Source organism: Berghia stephanieae, chromosome 8 (assembly GCF_034508935.2).
Source record: "Berghia stephanieae isolate SIO BIC M18660-M18661 chromosome 8, UCSD_Bste_1.3, whole genome shotgun sequence".
Taxonomy (NCBI): domain Eukaryota; kingdom Metazoa; phylum Mollusca; class Gastropoda; order Nudibranchia; family Aeolidiidae; genus Berghia; species Berghia stephanieae.
The window spans coordinates 29,924,431-29,940,394 of NC_088367.1; the positions used below are offsets into that span (position 1 = coordinate 29,924,431).

The 15,964-nt window shown below is 34.4% G+C and overlaps 1 protein-coding gene across 9 annotated transcripts in view; it reads right to left on the reverse strand.

Moving 5' to 3' along the window:
• Positions 1–15,964, reverse strand: part of LOC144978487 (vinculin-like) — an 88,284-nt gene that overhangs the window by 9,775 nt on the left and 62,545 nt on the right. For 4 of the 9 annotated variants that reach the window (XM_078924640.1, XM_078924634.1, XM_078924641.1 and 1 more), the window contains 5 exons: positions 8,924–9,051; positions 7,634–7,749; positions 7,027–7,150; positions 5,790–5,880; positions 4,765–4,839 (listed from right to left, as the gene is read on the reverse strand). In XM_078924640.1, the coding sequence (XP_078780766.1) occupies positions 4,765–4,839; positions 5,790–5,880; positions 7,027–7,150; positions 7,634–7,749; positions 8,924–9,051 (534 nt within the window). Of the gene's footprint in view, positions 1–1,763; positions 1,803–2,833; positions 2,873–4,764; positions 4,840–5,789; positions 5,881–7,026; positions 7,151–7,633; positions 7,750–8,923; positions 9,052–15,964 lie in introns of all 9 variants that reach the window. The other 5 variants (XM_078924642.1, XM_078924643.1, XM_078924639.1 and 2 more) reach the window with 3 other exon arrangements.

Genomic DNA, 15,964 nt, shown 5'->3' on the forward strand with positions numbered 1-15,964 from the left:
CCATTTGTTGGTCTCAAATTTTCTGTTCTTTATCTAAGTGTGTTTAATCGTTAATGGATAAAGTCGACCTCTGCTTAAAGTCAACACCATTTGTTGGTCTAAAATTTTCTGTTCTTTATCTAGGTGTGTTTTGTTTAATCGATAATGGATAAAGTCAACCTCTGCAAGTCAACACAATTTGTTGGTCTCAAATTTTCTGATCTTTTTCTAAGTGTGTTTAATCGATAATGGATAAAGTCAACCTCTGCTTAAAGTCAACACCATTTGTTGGTCTGACAATTTCTGTTCTTTATCTAAATGTGTTCAATTGATATTAGATAAAGTCAACATTGCTTAAAGCCATCCAATCTTTCTGGCCCGGCGGTGTTGACTTTATCAGGATTTCACTGTAAGTAACAGGTTTGTCTATACAAATATATTTTTTTTAAAAACTGTAATAGTGTCTTCCCTTTTTTTTTCCAATGAAAACCAAATCACATCTCTGTTATTGCTCTTCCGGTGAAAACTATCAGAAATTTACTTCAAGTTTGTATAAAATCAAGCATTGCCAGTAAAAAGTTGATGTGTATAAAATTATTCTGCGGATTTCAGACAGCTATAGCATGATGGAAAATCTTAATTATAATAATAATAATAGTAATAATAATAATAATAATAATAATAATAATAATAATAATAATAATAATAATAATAATAATAATAATAATAATAACAATAATAATAATAATAATAATAATAATAATAATAATAATAATAATAATAATAATAATAATAATAATAATAATAATAATAATAATAATAATAATAATAATAACAATCATAATAATAATAATAAAAATAATAATAACAACAATGACAAGAAAACAATAGCAAAATCAAGAACAAAACAACGGCAATGATAACTACAGTAAATCAATAAAGATATATTAAAATATTAGAAGGCGATATATTATGCAACATATAGAAACAAAATTTGCACAACATAGTATGGAAACTTACTAGATTCTGTTCAAGATCCAAGACAAGCAAGTACGGGAAAAGGAAACAAGAAACAAACATTAAAGAACTAGTGTTATATTTCTATACGTCAATAGCTTTTGTGCAATCAATTTGCTTTTCTTTTCTTTGTTTTTTTTTATTCACAGAAAAGACAAAACCCAAGAATTTCAAAACACATGCAAATTAAAATGTCACAATCATATTAAAAAGGATGGCGCAAAAAAAAGAAAAAAACACCTCAAGATATGATCAACCATTTGATCAAACCCATTTTCCTTTGAACTTTTTTTTTATATACCTCATGGCAACGATATGACAAACTGATTTGGACTTATATTTTCATGTCTGATAACTTACATTCACTATTGTAATGGAAATCTCAAAAATTGACGTATAATACTGTCCAATACAACAATGTTAATAACAAATTTAGAAATTAAGGAGCATTACAACAATGTTAAACTTGGCTCATAATTGCATTCGGATGTAAGGCCTGCATATTTGTACATTGACTCAAAACCCTTTGAAGAAGTAAAAAGTAGGACATTGTTCAAGGCCAAACTTTCATTCACAAGATCTGCCCATTTCATTGTTTAGATCGCATACGATGCATGGAGAGACACATATCACTCATTGTTAAGTACAAGGAGGTAACGCATGGCAGCAGTACAACGCTATCAAATTAATGTTAGGAATCAGTAGAGGAAGTGTTAAGACAGTTATTCAGATTTCTTCATTTAGGGAAACATCAGCTATCTCATTACCACAGGCAATCTCACTGCCGTCTGGTGCTGGAATCGGCTCTGGTGTTGAGACAGGAAGGAATTGTAAGTTTCAAGGTCATGGTCATTTAAGGGTTAACAAATATCATCATCCTTTTTATTATTTTGTTTTTTCATTAAGCCATTGGCGTTGAAAGAAACCAAATTATCTGTTTTTGTATAATTCTGAACATAGGAGACATTTTTGCATAATCATTTTTTTGCGGTTTTTTTTTGTTGTTGTTGCACAGAAAATATAAAATGAGCCAGGGCTTCAATCTGACCTTACGCCAAGATGGACCAACTGTTCAAAATAGATTTTTCAGTTTAACAGTGAAATTTGCCAAAAATTACCTCCCTTTGTTTGGATCATTGACGCAGTAGTAGACTCTTATGTCAAACAGAAAAAAATAATCTTAAATTTCGAATTTTTGATCATTCTTTACTTTAAATTCAACTTCTGGCATCTGGTCCACCCAAACATAATACCTCATTGAAGCTATGTGGCACAAATTAATACAAGTGCAACCAATTGATGAATATAAAAAAATCTAATCAAAGAAAAAAAAAAAATTGGAGGAAAGAGATAAAAGCAAATTGGAACGATGCTGGACTATTTCAGCCCCCAAAAAAACAAAAGTTTTTGTCTCGTCATCGTGATGAAAACTGAATAGATAAATGAAAGGTATAGTAAATAAATGCAGGAAAATCCTCTTGACAAGATAGGAAGGTGGCGAATGGGAGGTGGTTGAAAAATTTATAGATAGAAAACAAAACAGACATTCAAACATTTTCCAACATTGTATTATGACAGCCATTTTAAAACTTTTTCAACATTAAAATTAAGAGTCCTTATTATATATTGAATGTTCGGGACAGTGTATAGAACTTTAAATGACATTCAATTGAACCTGTGGCAGTTGACATTGACAATGAGAAATGGTTGGAATGATGACAAATTATGAAACGAATAAGGAATGATGAGATGATGGAAATTCGGAAAGATAAGAAAAATGAAACAAAGGAAGGTAGATGAGGGCATAAATAAGCGTCTGTATTGCAATGAGAGTTACCACAAGCTATATGGCTCCCATCAGGTCCAACAAGTGGTTCTGTAACCAATATCAGTAAGCAAAAGACTATTTAATTGTTATAATGAGAGAATATGATTAAGGAAAGTACAAAAATATATCCTATGCCTCTGGATTTCCCACTCGTCAATTTAATAAAAACAAAGAATTTAAAAAATATAGGCGTAAATTGCAGTTATCATTTGGTGAAGAAATTGGGGAGCAGGTACTGGTGTAGAATAACAATCTTAAACAGTGATTATATTATAGTGCTAGATGAAGCAGCAAGAAAAATAAAAGAAAAAATAGTCATTAAAAAGTCAGCACTCCTCAACTTGGGATCAAACTTCAAACATCCCGATCAAGAGTCAGGCATCCTACCAATTCACAACAAAGATTACCCGGGTGTTAGGACAATTCAACAATTATATTCTTCATAAAGAGTTCACATACATACTCTTTTTTTTAGAATTACATGGTCTCAACGTCTGTGATGAAATGATAGCACGAATGTTCAGAAATCAGGAGGCCTATAGTACAATCTCCAGTCAAGGAGGGCTATTTTTAGGGGGTGATTTCTTTTTTCTTATATTTTTCTTGCTTGAATTGCTCTGAATCATTTCAGATTTATCACATAGTAGAAGTATATATGTGTACATATGTCAATCCTGACATAATAGCGTTTTGAGACAATTGGTTATGAATGGCTTCAGACAGATTTAAATTACACATCCTTAATAAATGTGCTCCAAATCAAAACTGCCCATCAAAACAAGATCTAATGCGTGAAAACAACTAACGTTAGGTTCTATCCACGCCTATCTACTTGAATTTTTTTTTTTTTAATTAGGGTTTTTAAGAGTAAAAATAGCAGTAGTCGCTTTATTTAACTTTATAGATCAACAAATTACCCTCACAAGGATTAAATAGCACTTCAAAATCCTTAAAATTGTGTGGTCTGGTACCAAACTTTCATTTTCACAGTTTTAATAACTTTGAGATGATCATGAATTTTCAAATTTGAAGTCGAAGTTTCACATAAATTTGTACAAATTTTTCGTAATAGGAGGCAGGTTTGTCTATAGTTGGGGCTAAAAATTTGTACCTCTACCCGTTTCTCTTAACAATAGGTTGATCCCATACACGAGAAACAAGCATATGTTGTTTTAAAATTTTGTTCAGAATACCACTATTTTGATTAGATAAAGCAGACTTGCAAAATTTATTTTCTCAACATAAACAACAATGCTTTATTCATAAAACTGATAATTTTTACATTGTTTCAAAATGGGTATGTATATCACGCAGTTCCTTGCAGTAAGACAATATGGATTCAGAGACTGGTGAAATGTTGATATCTGATATATTTGTAATCGTGGCAGTTTTATGAGACTGTGTGTTTGTTTGTTTTTTAGGGGGGGGGGGAGTGGGTTGTTTATCGTTATCGTTTGTTTTGCTTTATTGGAAAGGGGGAGGTGTGAAGGGGGGGGGGGGGGGGATTTGGGCCTAATATTTACGAATTTTTCATAAAACTGGCAGATCTGACAATAATTAATAAGCTTCTGCACCCTTTCGGAGACCAATCAGCTTTTTCAGACAATATTCTGACCACCTGAAGTAAAAAGCTATACAGTTCTAAATGTTAATAAAAAACAAATTCTGATGTAAAGAAGACAAGTCTATAGAAAAATATCTGATAAAAACCCACGAAAAAATCTTTATCAAAAGCATTAGCATCAAGTCAGAAATATTATATATGGCAATAAAAGAAATATAAATCATTATTCGAAAGTGCGAATTGTAGGAAACTTAGATTTAATTTTCTTTTTTTAATTAAAAAGAAGGAAGAAAACAATTATGATTAGAAAAAAAAGATCAATTTAAAAAGCAGATGCCAGGAGGTATTTCTCTGGCACTTCAATCAGCCAGAATACCTGTGTGGTAAACTTCATCTACCATATCTTCAGGAGACAAATTTTTAGCTTTGTGTCCAAAGGCAGAGATATGAACTGAAATCAATCATGAGAGCATGTCAGAGAAGAAATATATGGGCGGGGCCATTTTTAAAAGTAATTAAAGTTAAAAAAAATAATAATAATAATAAAATACAAAAACAAAAACAAGAAAAGAAAAAAAAACACAAAAAAATAAGAGAGTCTTTAGAGCAAGAGGAGGGGACTGATAGCTCAGTTGGTGGAGCACTCGCTTCAGATTCAAAGGGATTGATATTGAAGTCAGAGATTTTTTTCTGACCTCCTGTCCACCTAGCAGTGATTGGGTAGCTGGGTCTGTTAGATCTGATGGAAAGTACTTGCAATAGACTATAGTTCTATCCAAAGAAGAGCAAGTAATTGCTATTATTTCACGATATAGAAACCAGTATAAACTTCCAACTTCATGGGCCTATTGGCTCTGAAGAACTACTTTAGAGCTATAAGACCCAAGAAGTTGGGAGTTTATTCCAGGCTTTTTTTAGTATTAAACAGACAGTAACAATTGCTAGTTACACTTTGAATAAGATGCAAGGGTCTTGCAAGGTGCTTTCTGCCAGCTATTACATAGCCAGCTACCCAATTACATCTGAGTGGAAAGAAGGTTCATCTAGAAAAAAACAATAAATCAACCCTGAATCGAAGCAGGTCACATTGCTTGTGAGATAAGTACTCAACCATTTAATCTATCAGAGGCCCTATAAAAGAAATAAAGTCTATCGTATTAATTCCACCCTTATACAAAATTGATAGTGAATAAAACTTAGCACAAAAGGGAGAAGAAATGACTTCATTTGTATTGAGCCAGTAAAATTACTAAACCGACCTTTCATTACATTCCCCCCCCCCCCTTTTTTTTTTTTTGTTTTTGTTTTTTTTGTTTTTCTCTACCTTCAATACACTTTTTTTTTAATCAATTTTTTTTTTTACCAATATCAATATACTCAATTTGAACCTTCACCACATACCTTGAGCTCCTAACATGGTAGCTTTGACGGTAGACAAAATTTTCAGCTGTGTCCCAATGGTAGGGATTCTCTCACATACATTCAAAAGATTCTGTGGGTAAAAAATCAAGAATAAGTTAACCAGAAACCCCAGTTAGCATCCCAGGCAATCAATATAGAAAGAAGTTTTCAATTGTTCAAAAAGAGGCGTTTTATCATCACCAATTTATTTTGATAAAGCTATGAAGAAACAAACGCGCTGCTCGTTAATTTTGGTACCATAACTTTCTTCTCTTTATTCCTTATAATATGCAAATCGCCTATAAAAGTCGGATTGTGGCAGGTATTTCTTTTAATAATAATAGTAAAAAAAAAAAATTAAAAGAACCCAAACTAGCAACAATGCATTGTGGTAAAATCCCTGTTTAGTGACATCAATATAACAACAATCAACAGTTGACACTGACGCTTAATACAAAAAAATCTAGCCAAATAAGCAATCTTGTTTTCAAGTGAATCAAGAATAAATCAAAAATCAAGATATTTATCCCAATTAAGGAAGATGATGACAAAGAGAGAAATCACTGCTAAGTATGGGATTCCCCAAAACAGTATATGCACAAAAGTCAAGAACTGGAACAAGATCAAGGCGATAAAGCCTGAACCACAAAGGCTGAAACCTTGGCTTATAGCAAATGCGGCCATCGATGAAGCTGTGCTCATATGGTTTAATTAAGCAGACGAGACAACACCCCAATGAAACAGTAACACACCACTTGCTTGAATGTCAACCTCTTGAAGACCTGAGATGCACATTCCTCCCACCAAATCCAAGCATCAGTAACACACTTTATAGTCACCTGGAACAACTACAAAAGACGTCTAACTTCTACGTCATGGCACAAGACCGAAGGGCTAGAAATCAGGTGGTCACTGGTTCGGATTAGTAAGTAAGTAAGCAGATGAGAGGTTTAAATGCACCGATTTCAGGCCCCATCATCTACGAGCAGGTGAAAATCATTGTGGACCAGCTTGGAGAGGCTGATTTTCAAGTGAGAAATGATTGGCTAGATAGATTTATACAGCAGAACATCACTGTCTTTAAAGTATCCTGCGGAAAATCTCCTTCAGTAGATGTTACTATTGGCAATGAATGAAAAAATACACATTATAACGTGGTTGGGGTGTGTCACATCAAAGGCGCTACACACACACACACACACACACACACACACACACACACAATGTAAAAACTAACCATCCTCATCTTTTTATCTGTACACTCAGCAGCAAGTTTCTTGGCCAGACGGGTTACTTCCTCTGATGCTTCAGCAATAGCTTTGGCAGTGGCAATCAGGTCTCTCTTGGATCCCATCTCACCCCTAATTAAAGACAAAGATAAGTTTGACAATAGATAAAAATTAAGCAAGACATTTATGCAGACAATGCATTTGCTCGGTCTATACAATGCTCAATGAGCTATTTATTCTCATACCAGGCCATATCAAACTAAATTTCCATTTTATAAAGTACAGGTAACAAGCTAAGCACCCCATTTTTGTACTAGCACTCTCATAATAGTTGTCACTGCCTGTAATATCCCATAATTTTACGATTCCACACAATCGATTCAAAAATTCTTGCTGTTTAACTTTCCTTCTATCCAAATATGTACAGGTTTATGCATTCTGGTTAATTATTGGCATGATATTGCAAACTAAAACCATTTTAAGTATCAGTTCCGATACGCTTCAAAATATTAATTCAGCACTTTAGTGGATAATGAAATTTGTAACAAAACCTGATTTCATTGAACAGAGTAATAACATTTAATACTTCAATCATTGCCATTTTGTATTTCATACCTTACAAGCTGGCTGAGTTTGGCCATGAGTAAGGCCATCTTCTTGGCAGCAGCTATGATTTCATTGTCTTTACTGGACCACTGTTTTGTCTCCATGTGAAGAGCATGGGCTGCCATCTATAGATAAAGAATAATGACATTAGGATAAAGTTTGATTGGGTTTAGAAAGTTTAAAGTGCATGGGACACGTATAATTCATTCCAGTATTATCCAAAAAAAAAAAAAAAGGAAGATGGTGAAAAACTAAAAGAAATAATCTACACTTAAAGCACTCATGAAAATGTGAGATAGAGGGAGCAGATTTAAAGAGAGATCAGATGTAGCTTTTAAGAACAAGCTAATCATGTGGCTAGTTCAAGACCACTTAAAGGTCCAAACCAGTCACATACCAAAGATTCCCAACACTCAAATGAGAGAGATGATTCATAATTGTCACCCATCAGGCCACTAACCATACTTAACATTATTTGATTTTTTTTTTGTGACAAGACGAGACACCAGACCACTGGGTCACCAAGCCATACAAGAAGATGGGAAAAGACAGCCGATGATAGATAAATGGCTTGCTGTGGTTAACGGCCTTTACACCATGAGGGAGGAGTGATGGGCATATGTAAGTAAAAACAGGGCAATAGAACATCGAGAACTTAAATAAAGAACAATACTATCCCATCTGAGACAGTCTCACCACAGACTAGGACACATAATAATGTAAGATGGAAAGAAAATGGATATGAGGGGGGAAGGAAGCTGAAAAGGAGGAGGAGGAGAATAGGAGGAGGGGAAGGAGGAGGAGAAAAAGGTAGAAGGGGAGGGAGAGTTGAGGAAGAAAATGAGGAGGAAGGAGACAATGAGAAGATGGGGAGGGCTGAAATAAAGTAAAGAAGAGGAAGAAAAAGACACTATAATAACTGAAACAATTTGACAAAGGTACAGAGATTAAAATTAGGATGGGAAGAATACTATGTAACAAAAAAAAGAAAGGAAAGATAAGGGGCATAGTTGCAGGAAGATCAGATCAAGAGGTGAGATGGCTGAATGAGTAAGATTCCACTAATGACCCGAGGAACCGGGTCTTGATGTCAAAATCTTTTTTATTTTTTTTCTTGACCATGAAACTTATCATCTATTGCCCATTTTGTAATGCTGAACTGCAACTAATGCTTGGGTTATCTTGGGTCTTTTTATATGCAGAATCTAAAGACAAATTTCCTCATGGGAACAAATAAAGGGGATTTAATATTTGTTTATTTTTTTTATATTCAAATTTATGAGGAAGACTGATTTTTACCATAATGGGTTGGTTGGGTTGAGGCAGGGGGAAGAAAGCAGAATCATCCTCATCATCAGTCTCAGGTGGCGGTGGACGGGGCGGAACACTTTCATTGGGCAAAGGTGGGCGAGGGGGTGCTCCTACTTCTATGGAAGACAATCACGATGATAAAAAAGGTTTGAATCATAATCGTCTTCTGTATCTTATCTAATATTGATTGATGAAAAAGACCTGACAGTGAGTAAAGGAGTGGATGGCTCAGGTAAATTATGTAATTTAAGTATAAAAAATAATTAAAAGCTAAACACTGATTTGAGCGATACGTCAGAACCTATCATTTGTTTACAAAAATATGCATCTTATCATCAGCGTCTGATTTTCAATCCTACAAATGCTAAATTTCATTTTTTGTTTCTTGGCTCAGACTAACAAGTGACAATGTATATGGTGTCTCCAAGGCTGAATGACAATCTGTTGTGTCCAATTCTAATCTTGAGACAGCCATATGCCATATGTACTGGGGGTTTGAGGTAACCAAACAAAATCGTGAAAATAACTTTTGGAGCTTGTGTAATTATGAGTCGTACACTTATAACTTATACTCAAAAGCCCACAACACACTTTAGTTCAGTAATCTGTTAAATTAAAACTTTGATGGAAATTGCTTCTTTCATTAATCCCCAAAAATTAAATAACACATAGAACAATATATGGGATCAATTAATACAGAGTAATTTATAGAACAAATAAAGAATTAAAAAATCATTATTCTAAGTACACAAAACACTTCAATATGGATATCAATCTCAGTGTCTAATTTTTCTGTGATTAATGTGTCCTGCTGGTGGAAAACATAACATGAAGAATAGTACAGGCCTGTTTGGACCTTTAGGTTCTATGTAACTTTAACCTCATTGCTATCTTTACGGTAATAATAATACATAATATATTGTCATAAATCTGACAATTCATTGCCACGAAACAAATAGTCTATAATGAAAAAACTGACAATACCTCATAGTTGTAAAACCATCAACATTCGCCTTGAATAATTAATTTCAAAAGGAAAATTCAAACAGTCTTTCCTATTTTTTTTTATTTTTTTTTTAACTGATAACATTTGAATGAAATAAACATTACTTAGTAACTAGGCATGCAATCATTTTATAGGTAATGTATTTAGATGATGGAGGTGAAACAACACAGTTATGGTAATTTAAGTGATTCATCTTAGATGAGTGCTTTTCAATATTGTGTGAAATTTTTGATAAGAATTTGCTTTTTTTCAAAACTAATTTTAAAAAAGCTAAAGAATGCTGTGAAACATTATCTTGCATGAAATATCAGATGGGTGGAATGTAAAATCAAGTGGGTCTCTCGAACAATTATTATATAAATGGGATAGTTCCATAGAAATAAAAAGAAACAAAGACATACAAAAAGAGAGAGGGAATTGAGCAAGATATAGAGCAAGACAGACAGCAAATTAATTACTGACAAGGAGACAGAGAAAGAAAAGTAATAGATAGAATAAGAAAAAGAAATCAAGAGAGTAAGAGTGGCTAGGTGAAGGAACAACTTTTTATAAAAATTTTATCAAATTTAAAAACAGTACACGAGGTGGACTATTTTTAACCAGCTCAAAAATCTGTCCCAGCACTCTAAACAATAATTAAAAAATGAAGAATACATATCATTGAACATGTTGAATCATTTTAAACAGGAGACAATTAACAGAGATGCCAACTTTGAATTTCGCTCACAGGAGTTTCAGCCACCACTCGTAGGAATTTCAACGCCGAAAGAGGAATTTCCGCGCGCAAAAAAAAAAAAAAAAAAAAGGAATTGGAACGATATTTGGCATTGTGTTTACATATTGTATAGTTCTAAATAGATAACTGATTAGAATTATATTACGATACATAAACACAATGCCAAATACAATCCCAAAGTTTCCTTATTTCAAATGAAGTAAAGCGACAAAACCTAATGGTAGAGATTGTAGTACTGGTGGTAGTGAGGATGATGTGGTGTTGGTGGTTGTAGTAATAGTGGTAGAGATGATGAAGATGTGATAGTCGTTGATGTTGTAGTTGTAGTGGTAGTGATGATGATATGGTGGTGGTGGTGGTTGAGGTAGTAGTGGTAGTGATGATGATATGGTGGTGGTGCTGGTTGAAGTAGTAGTTGTAGTGATGATGTGGTGGTGGTATAGTGGTTGTAGTAGTTGTGGTCGTGATGATAATGATGTGGTGGTGGTTGAAGTAGTGGTGGTAGTGATGTTGATGTGGTGGTGGTGGTGGTGGTTGTAGTACAAATGGTAGTGATGATGATGTGGTAGTGGTGGTTGTAGTAGTAATGGTAATGATGATGTGGTGGTGGTTGTAGTAGTAGTCGTGGTAGTGATGATAATGTGGTGGTGGTGGTTGTAGTAGTGATGGTCGTGATGATGATATTGTAGTGGTTGTTGTTGTAGTATAGTAATAGCATTAGTAGTAGTAGTAGTAGTGATGATGATGTGGTGGTTGTAGTAGCAGTGGTAGTGATGATGATGATGTGGTGGTGGTGGTTGTAGTAGTAGTAGTGGTGGTAGTGATGAAGATGAGGTGATGGTGGTAGTTGTAGTAGTATTGGTAGTGATGATGATGTGGTGGTGATGGTGGTTGTAGTGGTGGTAGTGATGATGATGTGGTGGTGGTTGTAGTAGTTGTGGTAGTGATGATGATGTGGTGGTGGTTGTAGTAGTATTAGTGGTAGTGATGATGTGGTGGTGGTGGTGGTTGTAGTAGTAGTGGTAGTGATGATGTGGTTGTGGTGGTTGTAGTAGTAGTGGTAGTGATGATGTGGTGGTGGTTGTAGTAGTAGTGGTAGTGATGATGTGGTTGTGGTGGTTGTAGTAGTAGTGGTAGTGATGATGTGGTGGTGGTGGTGGTTGTAGTAGTAGTGGTAGTGATGATGTGGTAGTGGTGGTTGTAGTAGTAGTGGTAGTGATGATGTGATGGGTGGTGGTTGTAGTAGTAGCGGTAATGATGATGGGGTTGTGGTTGTTGTAGTAGTAGTGGTAGTGATGATGTGGTGGTGGTGGTTGTAGTAGTAGTGGTAATGGTGATGTGGTGGTGGTTGTAGTAGTAGTGGTATGATGATGTGGTTGTGGTGGTTGTAGTAGTAGTGGTAGTGATGATGTGGTGTGGTGGTGTTGCAGTAGAAGTGGTAATGATGATGGTGGTGGTGGTGGTTGTAGTAGTAGTGGTAGTGGTGATATGGTGGTGGTTGTAGTAGTAGTGGGTATGATGATGTGGTTGGAGGTGGTTGTTGTAGTAGTAGTGGTAGTGATGATGTGGTGGGTGGTGGTTGGTTGTAGTAGTAGTATGGTAGTGGATGATGTGTGAAGTGGTGGTTGTAGTAGTAGTGGTTAGTGATGATGATGTGGGTGGTGGTTGCAGTAGTAGTGGTGGTGATGGTTGTAGTAGTAGTGGTAATGATGATGGGTGGTGGTTGGTTGTAGTAGTAGTGGTAATGACGATGTAGTGGTGGAGGTTGTAGTAGTAGTGATGATGGTTGTAGTAGTAGAGGTCGTGAAGATGATGTGGTAGTGGTGGTTGTAGTAGTTGTGGTAGTGATGATGTGAAGCTGGTGGTTGTAGTAGTGATGATGATGTGGTGGTGGTTGCAGTAGTAGTGGTGGTGATGATGGTTGTAATACTAGTGGTAATGATGATGATGTGGTGGTTGGAAGGGGGGGGGGGTATCCTTGGAACAAATTGACCTCACCGGAATTTGACGGAAGTTGCCCGGAGCCCGGAATTTTTTGCTCCAGACCGGGTTTTTTTCCGGTGAAACCGGAGTTTTGGCATCACTGCAATTAATAATAATGACCAAATTATGACTGTGTGTCAATGTTGTAACCTTCCAGCCTTAATAGTCATTGAAATACATATATTTTAATAAATTATATAGATTTCTTAAATCCTATTTTAAAAATTTCATTTAAAGAAACAAAAATGGAAATGGTCAAGAAATGAAAATGTAAGGGTTAGTCAGTGGGCGATGGATGAGGATCATATCAAATGTTGCAGAATAGCTTTTTAAAAGAAAAAAATAGGAACAAGACAAAAAACATAATGCTGTGAAAAGAATTTACTTTACACATATAAAAGTTAAAACAAATTAACCATGAAGTATATTTAAACGTGATAATGGGAAAAATTTGACAAATGATGAAATTTGGGGTAATTGTTGGGCGTTTGTGTGTGTGTGTGTGGGGGGGGGGGGGGCATTCTTGATATTATTGGTGTTGATTTAAATCAATTTGGGATTATGATCCGACACAAAACATCTTCCAAAAGCTGTTTCAGTTCATTTTAAATGCAACACAAAAAACATAACAATACAACTCTTCATGTAAAGATTGCCTGCATCCTGTCCACAGACTGCTATGTTAATGTCATTGATAACTAATATCGTCATTACAATAAGGAAATCAGTTCCATGACCTCATATGATAAAACCGCTATGCAGGCCTACTGTTTGTTCATATTATACTAATTAATTCAATCATTAATGCAAAAGCTGAAGAAATTTAGAAAAGAAAAGAAAAAACACTAGAAAAGGGTCATACTATAACACAAATGCAACACCTTTAGTTTCTGTCTTCTAATTCGCTTAATACGCCACGATCCTATAAAGAAAATGTAGGAGTTGATCATGAAAATAATTCTTATCTATGTAGAAACGTGGTCAATTGTAGAAAATAAATATCATAAACTTGGTTGAATAGAATATCAATTCTAAAAGCAAAAAAATACAATTGAAATTATTATATAAAGCATTGAAAGTTAGGGATGAGTTGATTATCATTTTTTTAAAAATTGTTTGTGGTAGCGAAAGTTTAAAAAAAAAAAAAAAGAAGAAGGTAAAACACAAACATGAAATTAGAATATCAAGCAACAATTCAATTGTTAATAACAATCAATAAAAAATCGATCAAGTAAAATTCATACATCATTAACATTTTATCATCACCATCAAAATCATCTTCGTGCAAGATGCAACAGACATGCTGAAAATAGAAAACATTTAAAACAGGTCAAAAAAACAACATCGGGCAAGATCAATGTAGCCTAGAGTTCGTACACCAAATTAGCAAAATAAGAAAATCTCGGTCTTCAACAAGAATCACAATTTTCAAGACATTGTAATCCAATAATTAAGGTTTGTGTATTTTGATTTTACTCAACAAGGCTCAAAGAGTGAACACAATGAGTAAAAGCAGAATAAATGATACAAGGAAGAAGACATTTCCCCATGCATCATTGACAAAGGCAATAAAAACGATTTTGGCAACTAATACATTTTTGAAAAGGGCTCCCATAGCTTAGTTGGCGGAGCGCTCGACTTGCAAGAAAAACAACTGTCATCAGTCCTAGGTTTCATTCCGACCCTTTGGTCAACTCAGCAGTGATTGGGTAGTTGAGTCTGTTGAATCTGGCAGAATGTACTTTGCAATAAACTAGCATCCTATCCAAATGATTTAAGGAAATGATCAATGTCCATTTGCTTTGGTTCCATGGGACTGTTGGCTCAAAGAACCTTCTGTCTAAAACTACATTCCAGGAAAGAAATCACCTCATCGCATTCTCCTGACCAAGGTGGTCATAGAAGAGATGTGAAAGCTGACTTTGCAGTAAGGGCCCTCCATCCAGAAAGAAATACATTAATGACAAAATAATCTATCTGCTAAAAGAGAAAGCAGCAGAGATTGAACATACAAGTTAAATTCAGGAATCTGCCTAAACTTTAAGTCTTATATAACACTAGAAACATGACCGTAAATTTGAGGACCTTAATAATAAATCAAAAATAATTATTTTCCTTCGCAAAATGGAGAACAGACAGGAATAGAAAGTCATGGTTGCCATTGTCTACAACAAATCTGAGACATGATCATGATATGATCATAAATTTGGAAAAAGCTGTTTGTAAAGACATCTATCAATCTTCTAAGGTCTTGAACACACCTTACAAAAGTCCAAAAGATTGTGAATTATCATGTTTTGTTTGCTTTTTCACCCTTTAAAAAATTGGTGTACGAACTCTATGCCAATGAAAAATGAATGAGTGTGAGGAGGAGAGGGGGATCAGACTGGACTCCTGGTAAGAGGGGGGAAAGAGGAGGAAGGGAAAGGGGGAGAAGGATTGTTTAGTTTGTGTAATATGCAAGTTGTCATGTATCCCTGGTGTTTTTACTTGATGAGTGAATATGTATACATGGTGTTTAAAGATCAGAGTTAAATTATTGACCCTACCACTCCTAGGGCTTCATTATCTTTGTAATTCTTTGTTATTTATTGTAATAATACCAGATAGGGTGCAGATTAGTACATACAATAGTGTCATATAATTTAATGTTATTCTTTAAAATTAATTATATCCAGAATATATTCCTTTTCCCTACGTATTCCATCTGGATATATTTTTTAAAACTTCCACTATGAATGTGTAATTCTGTGAGGAACACGCTCACAATAACAATTTATCCAGTCTGTGGTGGGCAAAATACTTTTCAATGTTAAAGAAGCATCTGCTTATTTTAAGTAACTTTGGTGTGATTTTCTTTTCAATGAATCAAATCATTCAAAACTGAAGAAAAGTCTGGCAAATTACTTTTTGGTAACCAGAACTGTTTAAATGAATTCATCTCAGGATAAATTCATACAAATTCCTTAAGAACTTATCTTAAAATTTTCTTTACATCAGGAAACCTGTATCCTTTCACTTTAGATAATATTCTTTCGCCTTCTGGGTTTTTGTTGGGTTGTTTTATTTTTTTTTTTGTTGTTTTTGTTTTTGTTTTATTTTTTGTGGTTTTTTTTTATTTTCACTGGTATTTCTATTTCTCTGAATATTAAGACTGCAATTAGATGTACATTTTAGACCAATGTCTAAATTTAGACACTGTGGAAACAGAAGCATGCAAAGATTCACTCTCAAGTTTTTACATACAAGAAATAACTACTCTCTTTAGAAAATTAAATTATTCTCCCCATTCATTTATTTTTCC